The following is a 20,363-nucleotide window of genomic DNA, read 5'->3' on the forward strand; positions in this document are numbered from 1 at the left end:
TGAAGACCCCGCGGGAGCAGGGGGGAACAGGGAGACCCTGGAGACCCGGCGGGGGCAGGGGAACCCTGGAGACCCCGCGGAGGTTGTGGGGGCAACGGAGGAACCGCAGCGGGAACTCGCGTAACGGTCCCGCCCTCCCAGCCTGCAGGGGCCGCTGCCGCCTTCCCACCCTCTCCGCCCCTCGCTCGGGAGGCGGGGCCAGGCGGGGCGGTGAACCCGGACGGCGCCCCGGAAGCGGAAGGGGGGCGCTGACAGGACCGCGGAGACGTGACCTCCGGGCGTCCGAGCCTGGGTGAGAGCGGAGCGGCCGGGCCGAGTCGTTCCTCCGCCGCGGGTGAGCGCCGCGCGGCTCCCGGGGCCTGCAGGCCTCACGCCCGGCGGCTGTGGCCGTGGGGCCGTTCGGGCGGGGGCGGGGGCGGTGGGTCTCCCCCCGGAGAGTTACTGCTCACGCCGGGGCGGCTCCTTCCCTCCCTCCCTCCCAAACGCGGGCCGGTCCCATCCCCGCCCCGCCAGACCTCGTAACCCCGGCCGGCCTGGTCCCCAGGGCCGCTGAAGTGGGACGCGGGGGTGGAAGTTGAACTAACACCGCGCAGCTTCCTCTCTGCGCGTCCCTCCTCTGCGCGTGGCTCAGCCCCGTCCCGGGGCCTTGATTCAAAGCACCCAGTGGAAAGCCTCGGTGGGAATCACTGGTTTGAATCGGCGTTTCCGTGCGCGCCTCAGACCTTGTGTAGAACAGGTGCATTCTCACGGGGAGCTGTAACCCTCAGAACATGTTGACTTTCAACGTACGCAGAGCCTTTGCGGCACGTTTGGTGCCTCTTTTTGCTACCTAGTGAGGGTGTCTGCACGACGGTGTCTCCTGGACTCAGAGGCGGGGTCCAAATGCTCCTGATGACTTCGCCAGTCTCTTGCTTAAGTAACACCACCTCTAAGTCCGCCACAGGATCAAGCCTTTAATACAGTACACGACCTATGGTGCTGTGTTTATAAAGCGTGATCTCAGAACTTGGAATTTCATTCACTGATTCTTTATATTAAAAAGCATCCTGTAACTCAGAGTTTTAGATAGAGGCTTGTGAGTGCAGCATATTTTTTATTTAAATGTTTTAAGAGATTATAGTAAGTTTAGGCCTTAACATATTTTGTAATAAGTTCAGATTTTGTTTTAAATGGATTTGTTTTTGAGAAGAAAAACTATTTAAATGTTAAAAATTCAATTTTTTTATCATACAAATCATCGATTTGGATCCATCCTGAGGAATATTGTGTTTTAAAATCAGTCTATCTCCATAGTAACTAGTACTTTGCTTTTGCAGTACAGGCAATTAAAAATGGGTCACCATTTTGGAAACTTGGAAAGAGTGAGGCATGTGATCACTTATAGCTTGTCTCCATTCGAGCAGAAGGCATTCCCTAACTACTTCACCAAAGGAATTCCAAATCTATGGAGGCGATTTCGTTCACAGGTCTTCAAAGTAGCTCCTCGTAAGTCCTAATTCCTTTTCTTGAGTGAATTATTTAAACTTCTGAACTGCCTTGTGTACCATATGTACTGCATTCACTAACACCAGAGTTAAATTAAAGATGCTGATTGGTGTCATTTCTGCATCTATATTTAAGATCTTTGATATTTTTAAAAAGCTTATAAAATAATCTTCCCCTGCCCACAAGCCTGGAATTTCATATTAAAACTTTTATAAGAAGATCTTAAACAAATTCAGGGAATAAAACCATCATCAAAACTACAAATGCATGAGACAATTTGTGGCACAGGTATGCTACATAAAGGGAGATGAAAGAGAAGATGTTCTAGATATGGAGCCAGCAGCTATCATGGGTCGATTTAAGTTCAGAGGAACGGGCTAAGAGCTGTCAGGAGGAATTCTTCATACACCATAGGGCCATTCTTAGTACACATAGGATTGCCTGCAAATCTAGGCATCCATAATAGGATGATGGATTTTTAGGTGCTTAACTCCTACCTGTATTGGAGAGGGCTTTAAAAAAGCCAAAGGAATCACTTACAGTGACATTTCCTCTGTCTATCCCAGGACTGTGATTAATACAGCATAATGCAAGAAATGTTCCTGTATCTATTGTAATGTGACTTGTAGATAGTCACTGCTATTTTTGTTTGTTTTTGTTTAAGCTTTTGTGGTGGCCTATGTTGTTTACTCCTGGGGGAACGAAGAATTTGAGCGACTGAAAAGGAAGAACCCTGCTGACTTTGAAAATGATGAGTAATACAGCTAATACGGAGATCACAGTGTATTAATGTCAGTGTCCCTTCCTTGTTTCTAATCTTGTTCACATACACACAAAAAGATATTTATAATAGCAGGCTGCAGAAGCTTGTTCAATAAATCTTAGTTCCTATCCTGCAGCGTTGTGTGGAATTCTTGCTTTTGACTGCTTTAGATCAGCCTGTTGGCCTTGTCTCACTCACTTGATACAACTGAGGCTCCCTGACAGATTTTAAATTCTGCAGAACCTAAGTTTTCATTTTAAGAGTGTCTAGCCTTTATCGCCATTAAAGACACTCCAGACACACTGAGTGTAACTGATGCAGTGTTGTCTTCAGGTAGAGAGAGGTGAGCTCTGGTTCCACCCCAAGCTGCATCCCTGGCCCCATCCCTAGCTTCCGCATGGCTCCGCTCCCAGCCCTGCAACAGCCTCAGCTGCTGGCTGTGGTTCCATTCCCAGCTGGGGACAGGGCTGGGAACGGAGCTGCACCTGGCCGCAGACCCAGCTGCAGCTCTGCCCCCAGCCTCAGCCCCTTTACTCCTGTTGGCGTTTCCCCCGCTCCCCCAAGGTGTGGCTCCAGGGGGGCATGGACAGCTGTAAGGGGAATGTGGCCCTGTTGTGAAAATGATTACACAATAATGGTTTTATTTAGCTGGCTCTTAATTCATTGGCCACTGGGATATATTAGGTAGTGGTGTTACCAACACAGACCAGACCTGTTTCTCAGTTCAGGGATGATCCCTGTAAGATAAATCATCTTTATACCTGAGATAGGAAATTATCTAAATATTCCCTAGCGGAAGCCTGTCTGTAACTGCTGTTGTAGAGCTATATTTATACCCAAGGTTTTTCCTTTTCCAGCTTGTCTCTAAAAAGTAAGCGGAACATCTATTTTCTTTCATGGGCAATGTCAACATAGGCTCTGCCAGGGTCTGCTGAAAGGGCTTCACCTTTCTCAGGCCAAACAGCTAGTTCCAATTGCTTTTCCCCTTTGGCTTATTTACCCTTTGCCTAGATCTAGGATGAAAAGCACCCTTCTGCCACGTTGTTCCTCGGGCAGCTGCTGAGAATGCATATGTCCGCAGCAGGGAGACTGAGTGAAATTCTTTTCTCTGAATGCATATTGCCTTTGTGCTAACTATCACTGTGCTCGGAGGCCTGAATCTTCAAGGAGCAAGACGGATATGGAAAGGACTGGCTTTGCCTCTCTCAGACCCCACTGATAGGCACTTAAAGGAATCTTAAGTGAAACTTGTAGACTGCTTACCATTTTATTAACAGTTGTAGGAACACTAGTTACATTTAATACCTTCATATTTAGCATAGTCTAACCCTAACTGAAGTGAAGAAGCTCATACTGCTTTGTCTGGAATACATCAGCCCATCTTAAATGTTTGCCAAGCACTTAGAAAATCCTGAAGATAATGCAAGTGGCCTTCCAGTGCTAAATCACATTGTTGGCTCATCCTATGTCAATGAAAAATTAGTCACCTTGTTGGTTTGAGTTATATTTTACTCCTGAGGGAATTCTGTGTGCCTGCAGAAAATGCCCCACACACATAATTACTTCACTTCCCTGCAAAAAAATGACAGGAAAGCCATACAGGAGGCAAGGCAGGGGGATGAGCATGGGTGCAGTTTTGGGGGGGGGGATTTCCCCCCAAAGGCAAGGCATGGGGGGACACAGGGGGTTACATGCTGCTCCCCCTTCCATTTCTGCAAGTGCAGAATTGCCAAGCTGAAGGAGGCTACCCCTCAGCTCTGCTGTCGCTGCAGCTGAAGGCTGCCTTTTTCTAATGCCAGTCATGTTCCCTGTCTGCTGGGAGCTTCCTTGTTTCTGTGCAACGAGTGCCTGTGGTGGGGCTGGGTAGGGGGAAGGGGAGTGGGTGAAGAGGTGGTGGGAAAGGAAGTGGGGTGGAATAGGGCAGGGGAGGAGAATGTGGAAGTGAGGGGATGGGGCACTAAGGGGAGGGGGGAAGTAGGAGCCTGGCATGTGGCAGCAGCTGGGACTCCTCTGTTAAGCAAGCCCATCGAACCCTCACCCCAACAAGCCCTACCCCACCCAGCCCCATCAAGTCCCAATCCCCCAGCACCTCAACCCCACCACACAGCCCCTCACACCCAGACCACCCCTGCTGAGCCCCATCTCCCTAGACCCCCCCCAAACCACCTTCACCTGGATCCTCTGCAGTCCCATTGCCCCTGCACCCCACCAACGAGCCCGTGCATCCTGATCTCCCACTGAGCCATCTACACCCAGATTGCCCCACACAGAAACCTTTCACCCCATGCCTGGATCCCCCCCCCCACTAAGTTCCTCCATACTTGGATCCTGCTGGGCTGAGCCTGCCCACCCACACCCGGTAAACTTGATGCAGAGGGGAAGGGCCCCGGGGTGTTTCTGGGACAGGCCAAGCCCTTACACTGTGTCAGGGTCAGGTGCAGCCTTATTGCCGAATCCATGCACTGGGGGAGGTGGGGTCTTCAGGGTGATCTCCCACCTCAGTGCAGCCACTGATCTCTGCTCCCTGCTGCCATGCTGGAGCCACATGTATTTATTGACAAAATGTTCAGAATTTTAAAATGTGCACTTTTTTTTTTTTTTTGGAGCAGAATTCCCTCAGGGGTAATATTTCAGTGGCATCAAAGCCTAAACCTACTGTATTGAAACAGCTACAATTTCCAAGCCACTATGGCAAACATAGTGGAAGGTGATAGCTTTTGTATTAGTATAGTAAGAATGGTGGCAAAGCTCATCAAAGGCAGACTTAATAATACTAGATCACCGTATAAGGCCCATCATTGTTAGTGAAAAGACAGGCTTCCTTTGCAAGCTTTCAACAACTTATGAGATTTTAGTTTTTTTTCCCTCCCTCCCTCATCAAACTCATCTGTTTCAAAGCTTAAACTAATGAAAGGTGTAAAACATTCTCCCTCCCCCACCAACAACGGTCTACAGGGTGATTTTACTGAACTAGTATAGTTTCTGTATCAGTTCCTGTAATGGATGTCTTCCCTGGAGAATGACTTTCTTCAAGCTGGGGAACACCAGCATTCTTTCTGCTGCAGACCAAAAGCACTTTGCTATGGCATTTGCTTTATTTTTATTTTTTTACTTGCTTTGTCAAGCCTGAGAATATTTTAAGCGCTGAGAGCTGTTGAGCTAAACTTTGGGCAAATTGCTGCATTCTGCTGCAGTGCATCACCACCCCGCTCTTTGATTCACACAGACATCCTTCCTCCCAAACTTAGTATCCATATCCATCATGTTAATCCTTATCCGGTAAAGAATGCCATCTGAATGACAGCCCACATCTGATGTCCTTTCATGTCAGGGCTGGGGAAGCTGCGGAAGCTGCCATTACCCATGGTTTACCTGTTCTGGAAATAAAACGACATCTGGTTGACTTCCACTGCTATGATACTCACCGTTCAGAAGAAATACAAGAGGGGACTTGCATAAGCAAGAAACTAGGGAGAGTGCTGCTTTCTAAATTGGAAGCTACTGTTTCCCAAGAGGGGGGCAGCTAGGTTTACACAGCTCATCAGACTTTCAAAGTCCACTCCAGACCAACTATCACACCACACAACCCACAAGTCCCATTTAACAAACAGGGAAATTGGCACACAGAGGTGGTTATGTGACTGGTACAGGACAGTGCCAGCTGAGATTCTAACAGCCTTTCCGGCTCCCTGCTTAAAGCGCTGGCTGACAATTGCTTCTTGTACTCATCTCTGCCTGTTGGTAAGGGCTGCTAAGTAGGCAATATGGAGACTGGCCGGAGAACGTACTAGGGTTCCTCAGAATTATGATGAGCAAGATGCAAAGGAAAAAAGGGTTCATTAGCACAAGCAATTACTTCAGGCTCAGCCCTTTTGACCTGGTGTACTTTACCAACTGATCTCCATCTTAAACAGCAGGCCCAGAGAGTGGGGTACAAAAGGTTTAATTCTTCCTTGCAGTGAGCTGGTACAGAGGTAGCCAGAAGCATAAGGGGAGGGGGGGGAGATAAGACAGAAAATCTGTCTTACATGATGTAAGGTTTCTATTTTGAACATCAGTCCAATTGGCTACAAGATAAATGCAAGGGTTGTTCTTCGCCTATTTAGGGGGCATCAGTCCTACAACGTGGCAATATAATTGAAATTCCTCCCTCCGAGTTGGCATCAGCAAGTAGCTGCACATTAAGTAGTTGTGGAAAACTACCGTACTCCCTTCTATGTTGAGGCTGTTTAATAGGGATCATTTAAAGCTTTCTGCACTGGAGCTTTTTACATCAATTGTATTTTAACTGTATTGTGTCATTATACAGTAGCTTCAAAGGAACTCCGAATACTTCATAGCCACTATGCTCTACAGATCCTCAGTGTTCCTAAAGTAAGTGTAAGGGAATGGACTAAATATACTCATTCCTACACTAGCCCTGTAATCTCTAAAACCCTTCACTAGATATATCTCAGTGGGACTCAAACCATATGTGGAGTAGATTTGGGAGCCAGGTACAGAGTACAATAGACATAGCACAAGCACAATAGACAGGAAGGGCTGGAAGTGACCTCAAAAGATCAAATCAAGCCCCCTATGCTGAGACAGGACCTTCCTTGACAGGTGTTTATCCAACCTGTTCTTAAAACCATCCAATGACGGGGATTCCACAACCTCTCTTAGAAGCCTATTCTAGAGCCTAACTACCTTATAGTTCAAAAGTTATTCCTAATATCTAACTTAAATCTCCCTTAATGCAGATTAAGCCAATTACTGCTTGTCCTAGCTTCAGTGGACATAGAGAACTGTTGATCATAGTCCTCTTACAGCCCTTAACATACTTGGAAGACTATCCGACTAAACATGCCAAAGGCTGAGTATTCTAAACCTTTTATAATTTTTGTTGCCTTCTAGACCCTCTCCAATTTCACAACTTTCCTAAAGTGTGGGGCCCAGAACTAGACACAGTACTCCTAAGGCCTTGCCAGTGCCACGTCCAGCAGAACAATTACTTCCCATCTCATACATATGACATTCCTGTTAATACACCTCAGAATGATATTAATCTTTTTCACAACTGCATCACATTGACAACTCATATTCCATTTGTGATCTACTATAACGCCCAAATCCTTGTAAGCGAGACGTGAGAAGTATTTCTTCCACTCTACTCTGCACTGATTAGGCTTCAACTGGAGTATCGTGTCAAGTTGTGGGTGCCACATTAAGACAGATGTGGACAAATTGGAGAAAGTCCAGATAAGAGCAAGAAAAATGATTAAATGTCTAGAAAACATGACTTACGGGGGAATATTGAAAAAATGGGTTTGTTACGTCCTCTGTCTTCTCTTCTCCAGAAACATAATAGTTTTCAAATACATAAAAGGTTGTTACAAGGAGGAGGGAGAAAAACAGTTCTCCTTAACCTCTGAGGATAGGACAAGAAGCAATGAGCTTAACGTGCAGCAAGGGCAGTTTAGGTTGGACATTAGAAACTTCCTGTGAGGATGGTTAAGCACTGGAATAAATTGGTCTAGATAATAGTCCTGCCATGAGTGCAGAGTACTAGACTAGATCAACCTCTCAAGGTCCCTTTCAGTCCTACAATTCTATGAATGTGTCAAAAGTCTTAATAAACTCAAGATTTTCACATCTCCTATGCAGTAGGCCATGAAGGAGAGGAAAATACTACTAGGCCAAGAACACAAAAGCAAGCTCATAGAGCTGTTTGCCTCCAAAGTGAAAGATTTTTGGGGTAAATGAGAAGAAACTTGTCTTTCATTTTCTTCTCTTTCCTGTTGCAGTCCCTTCTTTTATTACCTGCCCCAGATAGCTTCCTACAAGCTGCTAGTCAGCCCAGTACAGCCCCCTTTGATGGGGTGATCTCCCAGATGTTCTAGAGTACACATGGAGGGTGTGGATGGGAGAGCTGGCAGCAAAGAGAGAGAGTCATAGGAGGAAAACAGTATAGTCTTGCAAGTCAGGACTCATTCTAGAAACGTCTTGAGACAGCCCTTTCCGCCAACACAGCACCCTTTAATTGGCCTTGTGCAACTATTGGGGACATCCTTACTCTTTAAGGACTAATGTGTTAGGACAGCAGTTCTCAAACTTTAGCAACCCGACAACCCCCATTTTGATTAAAAATGTTTTAGAGACTCCCAAGGCCCCTGCTCACTCCCTGCCTCACCCTCACTCACTTTCACCAGTCTGGGGCAGGTTTGGGTGCAGGACGGGGTGCGGAGTGCAGGCTCTGGGCTGGGAGTTTGGGTGCAGGTTCTGGACTGGGGCAGGGAATTAGGGTGCAGCGCTTACCTTAGGCGGCTCCTAAAAGCAACCGACATCCATCTGCAGCAGCTCCTAGGCACGGGCCCAGGAGGTCTCCACATGGTGTCCCTGCCTGCAGGCACTGCCCCCGTAGCTCCCATTGGCCACAGTTCCCGGCCAATGGGAGCTGCAGAGTCGGTGCTTGGGCTGGGATGTGCTGGCTGCTTCCAGGAACAGCACAGACCCAGGGTCCCCGCTCCTTACCCTCCCTCACACCAGGGAACATGAAGGAGGCGCTGGGGGGAAGGGGAGAGTTGATCAGTGGGACCCACAGACCCCCTGGAGGGAACTCCAGGGGTCCGCAGACCCCCATTTGAGAAATGCTGTGGTAGAAGAAAGACTAATCCTAAAGTCCATACAAGGAGGACAGGAGCTTAGTATTAAATGGTCTCAGCTGAAAGATCCATCTCAAATATGCCAGACCTCAAACCATGTAGTTCATCATAAAGGATCTGGATAAACTCTGCCAGCTTTTGACCTTGTGGTGGTACAGGCTCTTTCAAAGCTAATTGTCATACACATACACCACTCTCTCCAGCTTATACATATGCTAGTTTTGATCAGGGAAAGTCTAGATGAAAAAGAAACAATAGGAGTGGGAGGTAGAATATTTCCACTGCTGAGGTTTTCATTTTCAGTCACTTCACAGGGCCCTGGTAAAGATACATTAGGTACCCAATTGCATTCATTTCACCTCCAGCATTTTATTTAAAAGTATATTTTACATATATAAAGAATCCATGTGTGAGAAAGTGGGAGGCCTTGCCACCGTTTGAGTAGCACGCACTCTTACGCTCTCAGCAGCAGATATTGCTAGTAGTAGTTTACAGCTGAATGTCAAGCTGACAGCAATTTGAAGCCACCCTGCTGCTGCCGCTGCCACCTCTTCCAGCCAATTAAACATCCACTTGTGCTAGGCCTCCTGGGGAAGCAACAACTATCATTACTTTTATTCATATACATACAGCACCATGTACATTACCTTTGAATAGGTCCATATTAACGCCCCAGAAACTAACATTTATAATTCTGCATTATGAATTTCAAGTGAAAATCATGAAGTACAAAGCCTTTCAGCATTAATATAAGGACACAAAACACCCCTCTGATGGTGGTGGTATATAATATTTGATGGGGAGAAACTGAGGCACACAGGTTAAATAATTTGCTCAAGCTGTTTTAATGCTAAAAGTGAGGAGCAGAATCAAACTTCCATCTTCCACTCTCAAGCTAAAACTATTAGACAATGCTTCCTCCCCTATTTAAGAAACCCACAACATTTTAAGTACTTGCAACCATGGAAGTGAAAAGGTTGCACCTGTTGCTCCCCAGTGAATACACTGGGGCCAATGAGGCCAACAACCCTTTTTGCTGGCAGGTTCACAGCCTTAGGTTTAAAAAAAAGTAACAGTTTGCAGGATCAGTTTCCCCACATACTAAAGTACACGTGTAAGAAAAGTAAATATAGTTTGCCAGATGGATAGACCTTGAACTCGGTGACTTTAGTAGACATTAACTTATTAAATTTCTCCTGGTCTCCAAGACGAACTTTGTCCCTGTGACAACTGGCAGCTGATGCAAGGATAGGGAATTGAGGCTATAAAAGTCTAGCTGAAAGGTTTCGAAAATTAATTCAAGAGTCCAGCACTTTCCACAAATGCTACTAGCGACTGGCAGCCTATCCAAAGAAGATGCAGTGTTTGAAAGTTATAGCTGTCTTACTACTTTCTGCAGCCCTACTGAGCCAGGTAAGAGCAGGAGGAAACATTTTAATTTAAATGGTCAGGTAATTACTAACATGAAAGTTTATGTGCTTGCATCAATAAAATGCTGTGCAGTATTTAGAGTTAATGGCAGAGTGTGTCTCAGTTACTTCAGCAAGTGAAGACAGCAGAAGCCAGTAGTCTGAAGTATTCTCAGTTCTGATGCTGACACTGTCAGTTTAGGCCAGTCATTTAATGCATCTGCATCAGTTTCTTTACCTATGAGAATGAGGATGGCTGCTTCCGTCCCAGAGCACTGGAGAACCTTGGTTGCTTTTGATATAGAACTTTACAAATGTACCAAGCAAGTATACTTTCAATAAGAATAATGTTATGATCTGACTGCCAAATGAAGCATTTGTAAATAAGTTATTTGCCGTCTATTAAACCCAAGCTCACACTAACTGGCAGGAAGCCACTGTTCCTTCATGGCAATTGTATTTCAATTTTGTTTCAGATACACTGTGCTTCCTTGCATCACCCAAGCTCTCACCTAACAAGGCAAAGGAGGATGACACCTTTCTGGAGAGGGATTTCCCTCAGACCCATAGGAGCCATATGCAGGGATGATAATGAATGTGTCTCTAGGCTATGCAGGTAACTACTCATTCCCACATGCTTAAGGGAAGGATAAAGGTACAGGAATGTTTCACACCAGTGTGCAGGGGGAATTTTCACTGAATTATCACGATGCTGGAGATGAAGTTTATTCTGTATAGAAAGAATAGCTGCAGCAAGGCTTAGAACAATAGATTCAGCCATTTTTCAAAATTAATTTTCTCAGTGCAAACTGCATGCAGAACAGTTCCTAGGAGTCCGATGTTAGGAGCACTGGCACTTTTTTTTTTTTTTTTACACTTTGTGCTACAAAGATTGTATCTTTTCTAATAAAGAAGTTGGAATTTAGAAGCTTGTAGTGTTGGTCTAGCAGTGCTAGGCCCAGGATGTTAACGAGACAAGGGGAGGGGGGGTGAGGTAATATCTTTTATTGGACCAACTTCTGACAGTAAAAGACAGGCTTTTGAGCTACACAGCACTCTTCTTCAGGAGGGGAAAGGTAGTCAGTGGTACAGCTGAATACAAGGTGGAACAGATTGTTTAGCATTAATAGTTAACACATTCTAAGGGACCATTCTTGCAGGACAGACTTGAGTGATGACTGCTTTTTAGTTTTAAAATCAATCCCCCTTCAAACAGGTGGTGTCATTAAAAAGCAGCATCTCACAATAAAGGATGGATACATTTTTATTTAGATGAGACTGATAAGGAGCTCAGAAGTCTGAATGTGAATTAGTCCACATTACTAGACACAAACAGAACGGGGCCTCTCTGCTGCCCTCCCTTTCTCATTGCCTCCAACTACATCTAAACAAAGACAGCAAAAACTAAATTACTACTAAATAACTGAAGACTGACTCATACAGGAGAGCCCAGGCTGGTGGCAATATGCCCAGCACCCTACACCCCCAATCTAGGAAGAGAGAGAGATAGTGCTGAGGCAGTGCACACTGCATTCACAATGGTAAGTGAATAGAAGAGGTACCTTTAGTAGATAATAGAAGTCAAATTGTTATTTTAGATGCATTTGTGAGAGAGGTTGTTTTAGACTACTGTTTAACCAAGCTAGTATGTTGCCCCTTAGCCTTTCAGAGTTGCAAGAGCAGGTACAGAAAGATGCATATAGAAGGAAAAAGGGATGCAGTAAGGCATTCAGCATTGTAGTGAAACGGACAGGCAGGTGTTCTTAAGCCAGCATACCCAGCAATAAAGCACACCCACCAAGCAAGGCAAACCAAACCTTGTGCATTTCAGCTGCAGAGGAACTGGTTTCAGGGTCATCATATTTTACAATAAATTTTTGAAAGACCACCACCCTAGAAATCAAACAATCCCTCCCTGCCAACGTGTCTTTGATAGCATCATTTTTCCCTAAAAAGTGCTTTCAGGATGTGCTGAAGTAAGATTTGAGAACTATTTACACCAGATTTACTTTAAATTCTAGTTAGAGGGAGCTGAACCAAATGAACAATCCTATGTGCATGTGTACACTGGACTGAGACCTACATAACTATGTCAGCCCAGGCCTTTAATGATTGATACCATGTCTTTTTTTGCAGGAAGAATCACTGTTCCATAAGATTTTCCCGTGAGTGATCTATCACTAAGGAGAAGAAAATACTGTTAGTTCTTACAATGTTCAACCTTATATATACAATATTTATTAACTATCCTTAAGTTAGGACACTTTGAATTATGCAATTGCATATATTTAATATTTTTCAGACAAATGTGTTATATGAAATGATGTAGGGTGTTTCATGAAAGTTGAAAGCATGCACTGGTCTAGACTGCACCTTCTGATGACAAGCTCAATAAAAGACCTTGCATCTCAGGGTTTTTTTGGTTTTTTTTTAGTTCACATTCTATAGCTTTCTATATGTGAAACAATGATTTGTATTTAGCAAACAGACTTGCTCTGTCTTGGGTCCAATGAACAAAAAGTCACAGTGGGGGGTGCAATCTGGGGAGGCACTCCCAAAAGAGAGTGTATTTGCAGCTGGACTATGGACATTTTACCCTTTGGCCAGGTGAGTGCATAAACCAATCATCTCTCCTCCCACTGATACCAGCCAGCAGTTCTCGGGCAAGCAGCCCTTCTGAGAAAGGGAACAGAGTGAGCAATCTTATTAAACAAGAGCCCCAAAATAGCAGATTCCTTCAATACTCCAGTGTTTCTAACGGTATTTGGAAGAAAACAAATCTATTGCTGCCAAACTGCTCAAAATCAAGTAAGAATAAGTTTAACTTAATAACTATTTCAGGTTTGATCAGCTTAATTAAGTATTTCTGTGACCATCACCTTTGCATGCTGATCAACAGGGCTAAAAGAAACTGAATCAAGTGAAATATCAAAATAAGTCTAGGTGCCACCTGCATAACAGATACTCTTCTCCCTTGTCGTGCATGGCACAGGTAGATATTGAGAGGGCACGAGGACCCAAAAGAACTGAGTTGAAAGATGGAATACCACTGAGGAGGAACCCTACACAAGATACAAGCACACTGTTTATAAAGTTTGATACAGAAAATCTATTTGATATTTATTAAACTTAGTTTCTCCAGTTACAGTTTTGCATTGTACAAAGCATTTTAATGACACAGTAGTTAAAAAGATCTTTACAAATTGAAATGTGATACCCTTTTCTCCAAATATTTTAATTGCCATAAATTTGTTTAAAAATACACATTAAACGCATGTTTCAGACACTAAACTTTCTATAATCTCAATACCACAAAATACATAGAATATACTATACAGATGTGGAAAAATCTAGTTAGTATATAATACTTTGCTCACCATTAACAGCTTTATTACGTGAAATGCACATACTGACTTAGAAATCATAATTTTGAGCCTCAAAGTACCCTTTGAAATTTCAAATGTATTGCAACAAATAAAATCACAGTTTTTTTATGTTTTTGTAAGTTTTGGTTGAAGACCGATGCCTAGAAACAAAATGTAAAACATGGACTTGTCATGTACAAAGCATAGGATAGAGACATCCCGTCATTAACAGTACCTTTCTGCATGATTAACAAGGGCTTTGAAGTGATAGGTTAAAAGTTACCTTCCCCTGCCCTACCCAACCCTCCTCAAAAGAAAACACAACCCTTCTTCACCAAATAATAATAATTTCAAATAAGATAAAGGATCTTTAATAAATATATAAGCACTTTATCCTCCATATACAAAATTTCTTCAAACCATTTAAAAGGGGGGACAAGATACAAACATCAGTAACTGTGCTTGAAAAAGTCATGTCTGGTCCTTGTAGTTGAACTTTCAGATATTTAATGCCAATGCAGCCAACAAATACGGGCTACAATCCTTGCGTACGTAACTGCATGATTTCCTAAGGTTGTATCTAAAAAATTCAAGATGGGGAACATTTCATTCCAATTTGCCAGTATGGACTCCATTAATAAACAGGGAGTTACATCAATTGGAATGGATGCATTTCTGTTAAGTTTCCAGATGGAATTAAAGCAGGTAAAAAAAGTTTACATGAGGATAGCCTATATAAACTATCCTGGAGCAGCACTTCAAACTGCTCAGCATAGTGTATTCAATTTAATCTCAGCTGAATATTAGAATAGAGAAAGAGCTAATGCTGTCATTCTCAAAGACTGTTCTATGAACTAGCATCCTCACAATGAGACAAAAATATAGTTTTATTTGTATAGCTACCCCTGCTCTTTCCTCCTAACACTGCTATGTTTAAATGGCATCACAGACAAAACTCCTTCAAAAATAATGCGATTTGACAACATGATTCTTTATGTACTTCCATCTCCAGGAAATCAGTCCTCTTAGAAGAGTCTGTGTTTGTCTAACAGAGCTGGCTAGCAAAAGCTTTGGCTACTCTTTGTTTAAAGATATCTAAGATTAGCTTTGTTGTTGGAAATAAACAGCTTTCCATAATACTGATTCACTAGACCTAAAGTAATTCAATCCGCAACCGAAATATTTATGAAATATTTGTTAGGGCGCTAACCAATGATTTGGAAGTTACTTGCTCCCCAATGGGTAAATTAATTCAAACTTGACTTGCTCAGGCCCTTTTGTAACTGTTTTAATATCAACACTGCAATGACAGTAACTTTTTCTGCTAGATAAACGAAATATTCAATAAAGCAAAGGTAGTGTCTCTTTTCTACTAGTTTGGCAAACTACACAGTTGCATGCCTAAAGATTTATTTCACTTGCCCCAGGCAAGTACAAAATTATATTCATAAAGTACTGACTCTCTATATGTTGGGGTCATTCATAAATACATTTTAGGGTGTTTTTTTTTTTTTAATCACAGCAATCAAGCCTCAGCCATCTAAAAGAATATACATTGCACTCCTGTATAATATCAAGATTCCTCACCAGTAAGATGGTGATTCAGCACTCAGTTTAATAAATAATATATCAATATAATCAGTTGCACTATAATCTAAAAACAAGTATAACATATACTTTGGACAGACGGAGTTCATATATATATATATATATATATATACACACACATATATTAAAGACACATACAATACAAATTGCATACTGCCGTCAAAAGACAAAAAACGAGCCATCCAATGTGCTCTGTTTTACGGTTAATATTTCAAATCAAAATAAATCATGGGCTATTTTGTTCTGGTGTCCTGAAGGCTCATTTATAATTATAAATGATGCAACTTGTCATTTTGGAACCTGAACATTTGACAGCAAATTCAAAATAATGTTCATGTCTGAGCAAGCCTAGTCTGATTATTAAGCCTTTTTTTATTTTAAAAAAAGGTTCACCACTGGGGGGGGGAGGGAAGATGTGGAGGGATGAATAAAAACTACAACACTGATATGTGTTAAAATATAATCACATAGGGAACCCTTAGTACCAGGAGTTAAGGATTCCCTCATGGTAAGACACTAGTGCAACTTGCATTAGCACTCAAATGACATGTATTTCCCACATTGCTGTTTAAGGTTAAAAAAAGACAGGTTTTGTTAGCCTGCATTTTGGCAGAGAGATGGACACTTATGAACTATTTTCATTTTGTTTTAACTACTCTATCAGGCAAAATAAAATTCTCTCTCTCTCTCTCTGAAGCAATGGGTAAATCCCAAGTTAGATATGCTTTTGGAATTGTCAAACTGAGTTTAATTCATTTGAAATGGCCTAAGTTGAGGGAGGAGTGAGTTTGTTTTTAACAAGACCATTGCATATGTGTCTTACATAGATAAAAACCTGGGACAATATTCCAGAAGGATTTCACCAGAATGTATACTATTGAGGCAGGACTCTCTGTCAGTTCAGGTCCCCATTTTGAGAGACTGTAAAGAGTCTTCTAGATTTTTTTAGACAAACATTTAGAATCCATTGGTCTGGAGCTGAGGGATACACTAAACTGGTCTCTTGAAAAATGTACCACCCAAAGATATTGGTGAGACTCTAGTTGAGAAAAAAACCAATATTCCCAGAGATGAGACCATTCCTGCTTACAGCAATGGTAACGGTGCACATAACGGAGCAAGCTAGAAACAGCCAGGCTGGCTACTGCAGCCCTATACAAAAAAATAAAATAAAATAAAATACAAACAATGCAGCTGCTAAGAAGGTATTTTTATATAGCGTCAAAAGTGTGCTAGGCACTTTAGAGTATTAAAGGAAAAATAGTTGACCGTGTCCCATTAACCAAGATGCAGAGTTTGAGAGTAGAGAAAGTTCCATCTCTAATAGCAAACAGAGAAACTAACTTACATAGTGATTCAAATAAAAAGGGTTATCAAACAGCCCTGAATGTAGGCTGAAATATAATGGGGAGTTATAGGTTGACTAACTGTCTCCATTTGCATGTAGCAAACTTTTCTGGAAGTACAAATAATGTTGGAACACAAAGGAAGCTCTATGAATATGCAGCTACAGTTTAGTGAAGTTACTAATTTGCAAAACTTCTTAACTCTTAAAGCCCATAGGACATACTGCAGTACTAAGTAGCGTAGAATTCTATTCCTTCTTTTGAGGTTGCCATCATTTTGGCACTTAACTACAACTACACACAAATTTAGTGCAATAATTTTCCTGAACATGCACGTTCACATCTGGTACAGGACAAGGGGGGGCAATGGGAGATAAAAACAAAGCAGCATTCCACAATACCACTCTAATGGGTTCAGAGTTTGACTCTTTAAAAGGAGACCACTGTAACAGGAAGTCAGTTTCTATGACACACACTAGGACTGATGAAAAAGAAATGGAATTTTACCAAAAGTACTGCAGAAGACCAACTCCATACAGTATATATGGTCCTGCTGTAAAACTTCATCTTGTAAACAGTTCATAAAATCTTCATCTAAAAGTAAGGCATAAGGCACACCAGACATGATAGGGGCACTAAGCAATATTGAAAGGAATATAATTTTTAACCTTTTACTCAGACAATAATCTTATGTGGAAAGGTACTTTGGATTACAACTTCTTAAAAGCAGCCACTTGGAACTCAATGCAGGATTCTTGTTGCACCAACATACTTCTAAAGTGAATATTCTGCTCCCCTAAAACATCTAACATTAACAGGGGCCTCCATTAACATGGGGGTAAATAGACATTTTAAATAAATTCTACATCAGAACAGTTTCACAATATCACTGTGAAAGATGTGCTCTGCACCCCACAATGGCCATTATCACGTGATAGTGTCCATCAATTAGCAGACCCAAAAGGAAAAGATGGATCTTAAATTGCTTTTTATGTTTTTGGTTTCCCAGTCAATGGAAATGATACAAACAGCTCTAATAGGAATTATTTATCTGTTCTTTCAACTGTTAAGTTGGCTGCTTCAATAAGGGTCAAATAATGACAAACAAGGAGACAAAACTTATTTTAAATGGAGAGATAAAAAAAGCACAAGATTGTCCATTTATGAAACGTTTCCAGTATGCACCTATCAGAGACAGAAGCTCATTCTCACACCACTTCCATATTGCATTAAATGCAAGTTTACTGTAATGTTTTGTGTTTGCTATAGTGTTAACCAAGTTTTCTGAAATTGTTTTGAAAAAAAACAACCCAAGTTAGACATAACTAAATCTTTCCATATACATCTCTTATATTTTCATTTAAATGAAATATCTTAATGTGTAGAAGAATATCTCTTGAACTTTTCTTAAAATTTAGTACAAATTCTGTAATAATAAAACTGTACTTATTTAAGATTTGAGTCATAGGCATTAGGCATGAAAAACTTGGTGTCCCTACACTTTAGAACCTATCAACCCTTATTTTGTTTTACAAGCTCTACCACCACAAGACATTACAGAGTAACAAGCTCACGCAGTACTTAAATAAAGTGTCTACATTTAATCTCTGCTAAGTACTTGATAGGGTAAGTTTATAGGAAGAAATAGCTAAGTCTTAAAAGAGCCCATAACTGGGCTTTGTAAAAATTTTTTAAAAACAAATGAAAATAAATAGGATTTAAAACTGATTAGTTATGTATTATTGACTGGAATTCCAATCCCACTACAGAGCAGAGAAGCCATATCTTAATATGTAGCTGATTTTAAAATATTTAAATAACTTAAAAATGAGAATACTGAAGAAGTCCATTAACATGATGTGGTTTGGGGTTAAACACACAGAAGAGGATGGGAGACGTGAAAGCATTCCTTGCTTTTAGTGTCAACTAAGCAATGTGTTATGGCAGTCTTCCTTATTGACATGACACAGTGTTGTGGAGAAAATCAGAGGCAGCAAGAAAAGTGTGTTCTACTTTTGATTCCTTCAGTTCAAGATATCACTTAGCATCCAGACGCAACCAATGTAATCCCTGTCGGGTGTAACGCACTAGGTCTGTCATGATGCTCGAATTAAAGATCAGAGGGCCCATAACTTTATCCAGTTCAGCAAAGAACTCTAGAATGACAAGAAAACAAAAGCTCTTTACATACACTCTCACATTGACTTCCCTTTGTAGAATGTGGTGCTGAGGAGGAATCCACCTATGCTATACTAACAAATATTACACATCTCTCACAGATGACACCAGAGGAGAGAGAAGAGGTGGAAGGAGGTGAAAATGGTACAGGGATAAAAGACAATTTCCAATAGAAACCTAAACATTTTTGCAATAAAATGATTGATAGGAACAAGTGGAAAAGGGTTCGCACTGAAGTTAAACATTCTCAGAAGTGGTGAGTTCCCTCTCAAAGAAATTTGCATATTCATTAAATAAATTTTTAGAAATGGAAATCTGAGTCCATCATTGTAAACTATAAGTTATATCAAGTCCCCAAAATTATATCTGGCTATATATTGCCAGTGTGAGGCTTACTTATACATTCAGAATCAAGATCATAGGAGAAGTCTGAGATATTACTGAAATTCTAATGCAATAATTATCCATATTTCTCTACAGCAAAACAACTGACAAAACATACCTGGTGTACTATTAGTGGATTTTCTCAATGTGAAAGATCTATTAGCATTTATGGCACAATTCAACACATTTGATTTTACAATCAGATTCTGCCAAGCAGGGCTGCCCAGAGGATTCAGGGGGCCTGGGGCAAAGCAATTTCATGGGCCCCTTCCATAAAAAAAATTGCAATACTATATTCTCGTGGGGGCCCCTGTGGGGCCCGGCACAAATTGCCCCACTTGCTTCCGCCCCAGGCGGCCCTGGGAAAAATAAACCTTCTGCATCTTGGCACAAACCCAGTTTTGAGAAAACTTCTTTACAAGGTATCACTGGTTCTCAGCATCAGCTAGTGCTAAAAGGCACTAAAGTTCATTAAAAGGGTTGGACAAATATTTTCCATCAAAACTTTTTCTGGATCGAAAACTAAGGGTTTTTAAAAAGCAGAAAAAAATCACAGACAATGTCTGCTTTCCTTCAAAATCTGTTGTTTTTTTTAATTGAAAAGCTGAAATTAGTCTGCCAAAACCTGAATATGGTTTGGGGTTTCAGAAGTGTGTGGCCAAATATTTGCTACTTGCTGTGTTTGATTGTTTCTTTAAACAATAAAAAAATTCCGCTTAAAAAAAATCCAAAACTTTTGAACCACCTCAGCTTGTGACAAAACGCCTGAGCCCATCCAGTCAGAGATTTTTCCAGGTTTCTGATACTCTACTGGCTTCCTTGACTCATATCTATCTCCATAACTTTGGGTTCATTTAGGTTAGAACATAAGAACAGCCATACTGGGTCAAACCAAAGGTCCATCCAGCCCAGTATCCTGTCTACCGACAATGGCCAATGCCAAGTGCCCCAGAGGGAGTAAACCTAACAGGTAATGATCAAGTGATCTCTCTCCTGCCATCCATCTCCACCCTTGGACAAACAGAGGCTAGGAACACCATTCCTTACCCATCCCGGCTAACAGCCATTAATGGACTTAACCTCCATGCATTTATCTGTTTCCTAGAGACTGGCTCCATGTGGTCCCTCACAAACTGGAGATGGTTACTGTGGGTTTGTCTTTAGTATAGACTATGTACATA

At 41.9% G+C, this 20,363-nt stretch overlaps 3 protein-coding genes across 8 annotated transcripts in view; 2 read left to right on the top strand and 1 right to left on the bottom strand.

The window, feature by feature from the left end:
* Positions 1-137: 137 nt before the first annotated feature.
* LOC120370507 (cytochrome b-c1 complex subunit 8) lies at positions 138-2,383 on the top strand. 3 transcript variants are annotated; one of them, XM_039485335.1, is made up of 3 exons: positions 138-334; positions 1,322-1,485; positions 2,150-2,383. In XM_039485335.1, the coding sequence occupies exons 2-3, from the start codon at positions 1,332-1,334 to the stop codon at positions 2,242-2,244; spliced, it is 249 nt and encodes an 82-aa protein (XP_039341269.1). In that variant the 5' UTR covers positions 138-334; positions 1,322-1,331; the 3' UTR covers positions 2,245-2,383. The 3 variants fall into 3 exon arrangements, with proteins under 3 accessions (XP_039341269.1, XP_039341268.1, XP_039341267.1); XM_039485334.1 differs by having other exon boundaries at positions 140-292; positions 1,317-1,485; XM_039485333.1 differs by having other exon boundaries at positions 145-334; positions 1,317-1,485.
* A 2,717-nt stretch (positions 2,384-5,100) lies between these two features.
* AFF4 (AF4/FMR2 family member 4) overlaps positions 5,101-20,363 on the bottom strand; it is an 84,746-nt gene continuing 69,483 nt past the window's right edge. For 2 of the 4 annotated variants that reach the window (XM_039484127.1, XM_039484126.1), the window contains one exon: positions 13,490-18,776. In XM_039484127.1, coding sequence (XP_039340061.1) covers positions 18,658-18,776 — 119 coding nt within the window. In that variant the 3' untranslated portion in view covers positions 13,490-18,657. Of the gene's footprint in view, positions 5,626-9,221; positions 9,480-13,489; positions 18,777-20,363 lie in introns of those variants that run through there. The other 2 variants (XM_039484129.1, XM_039484128.1) reach the window with 2 other exon arrangements.
* LEAP2 (liver enriched antimicrobial peptide 2) lies at positions 10,182-13,319 on the top strand. Its single transcript, XM_039484130.1, has 4 exons — positions 10,182-10,305; positions 10,778-10,917; positions 12,438-12,466; positions 13,294-13,319. The coding sequence occupies exons 1-4, from the start codon at positions 10,249-10,251 to the stop codon at positions 13,302-13,304; spliced, it is 237 nt and encodes a 78-aa protein (XP_039340064.1). The 5' UTR covers positions 10,182-10,248; the 3' UTR covers positions 13,305-13,319.

Source organism: Mauremys reevesii, linkage group 8, assembly GCF_016161935.1.
Source record: "Mauremys reevesii isolate NIE-2019 linkage group 8, ASM1616193v1, whole genome shotgun sequence".
Lineage (NCBI taxonomy): Eukaryota > Metazoa > Chordata > Testudines > Geoemydidae > Mauremys > Mauremys reevesii.

Coding starts and splice junctions, on each gene's coding strand:
- LOC120370507 (XM_039485335.1), top strand. CDS start 1,332: ATGGGTCACCATTTTGGAAACTTGGAAAGAGTGAGGCATGTGATCACT. Junction 1,486..2,149: donor GGTCTTCAAAGTAGCTCCTC/GTAAGTCCTAAT, acceptor TTTTTGTTTAAG/CTTTTGTGGTGGCCTATGTT.
- LEAP2 (XM_039484130.1), top strand. CDS start 10,249: ATGCAGTGTTTGAAAGTTATAGCTGTCTTACTACTTTCTGCAGCCCTA. Junction 10,306..10,777: donor CTGCAGCCCTACTGAGCCAG/GTAAGAGCAGGA, acceptor ATTTTGTTTCAG/ATACACTGTGCTTCCTTGCA. Junction 10,918..12,437: donor TGTGTCTCTAGGCTATGCAG/GTAACTACTCAT, acceptor CTTTTTTTGCAG/GAAGAATCACTGTTCCATAA.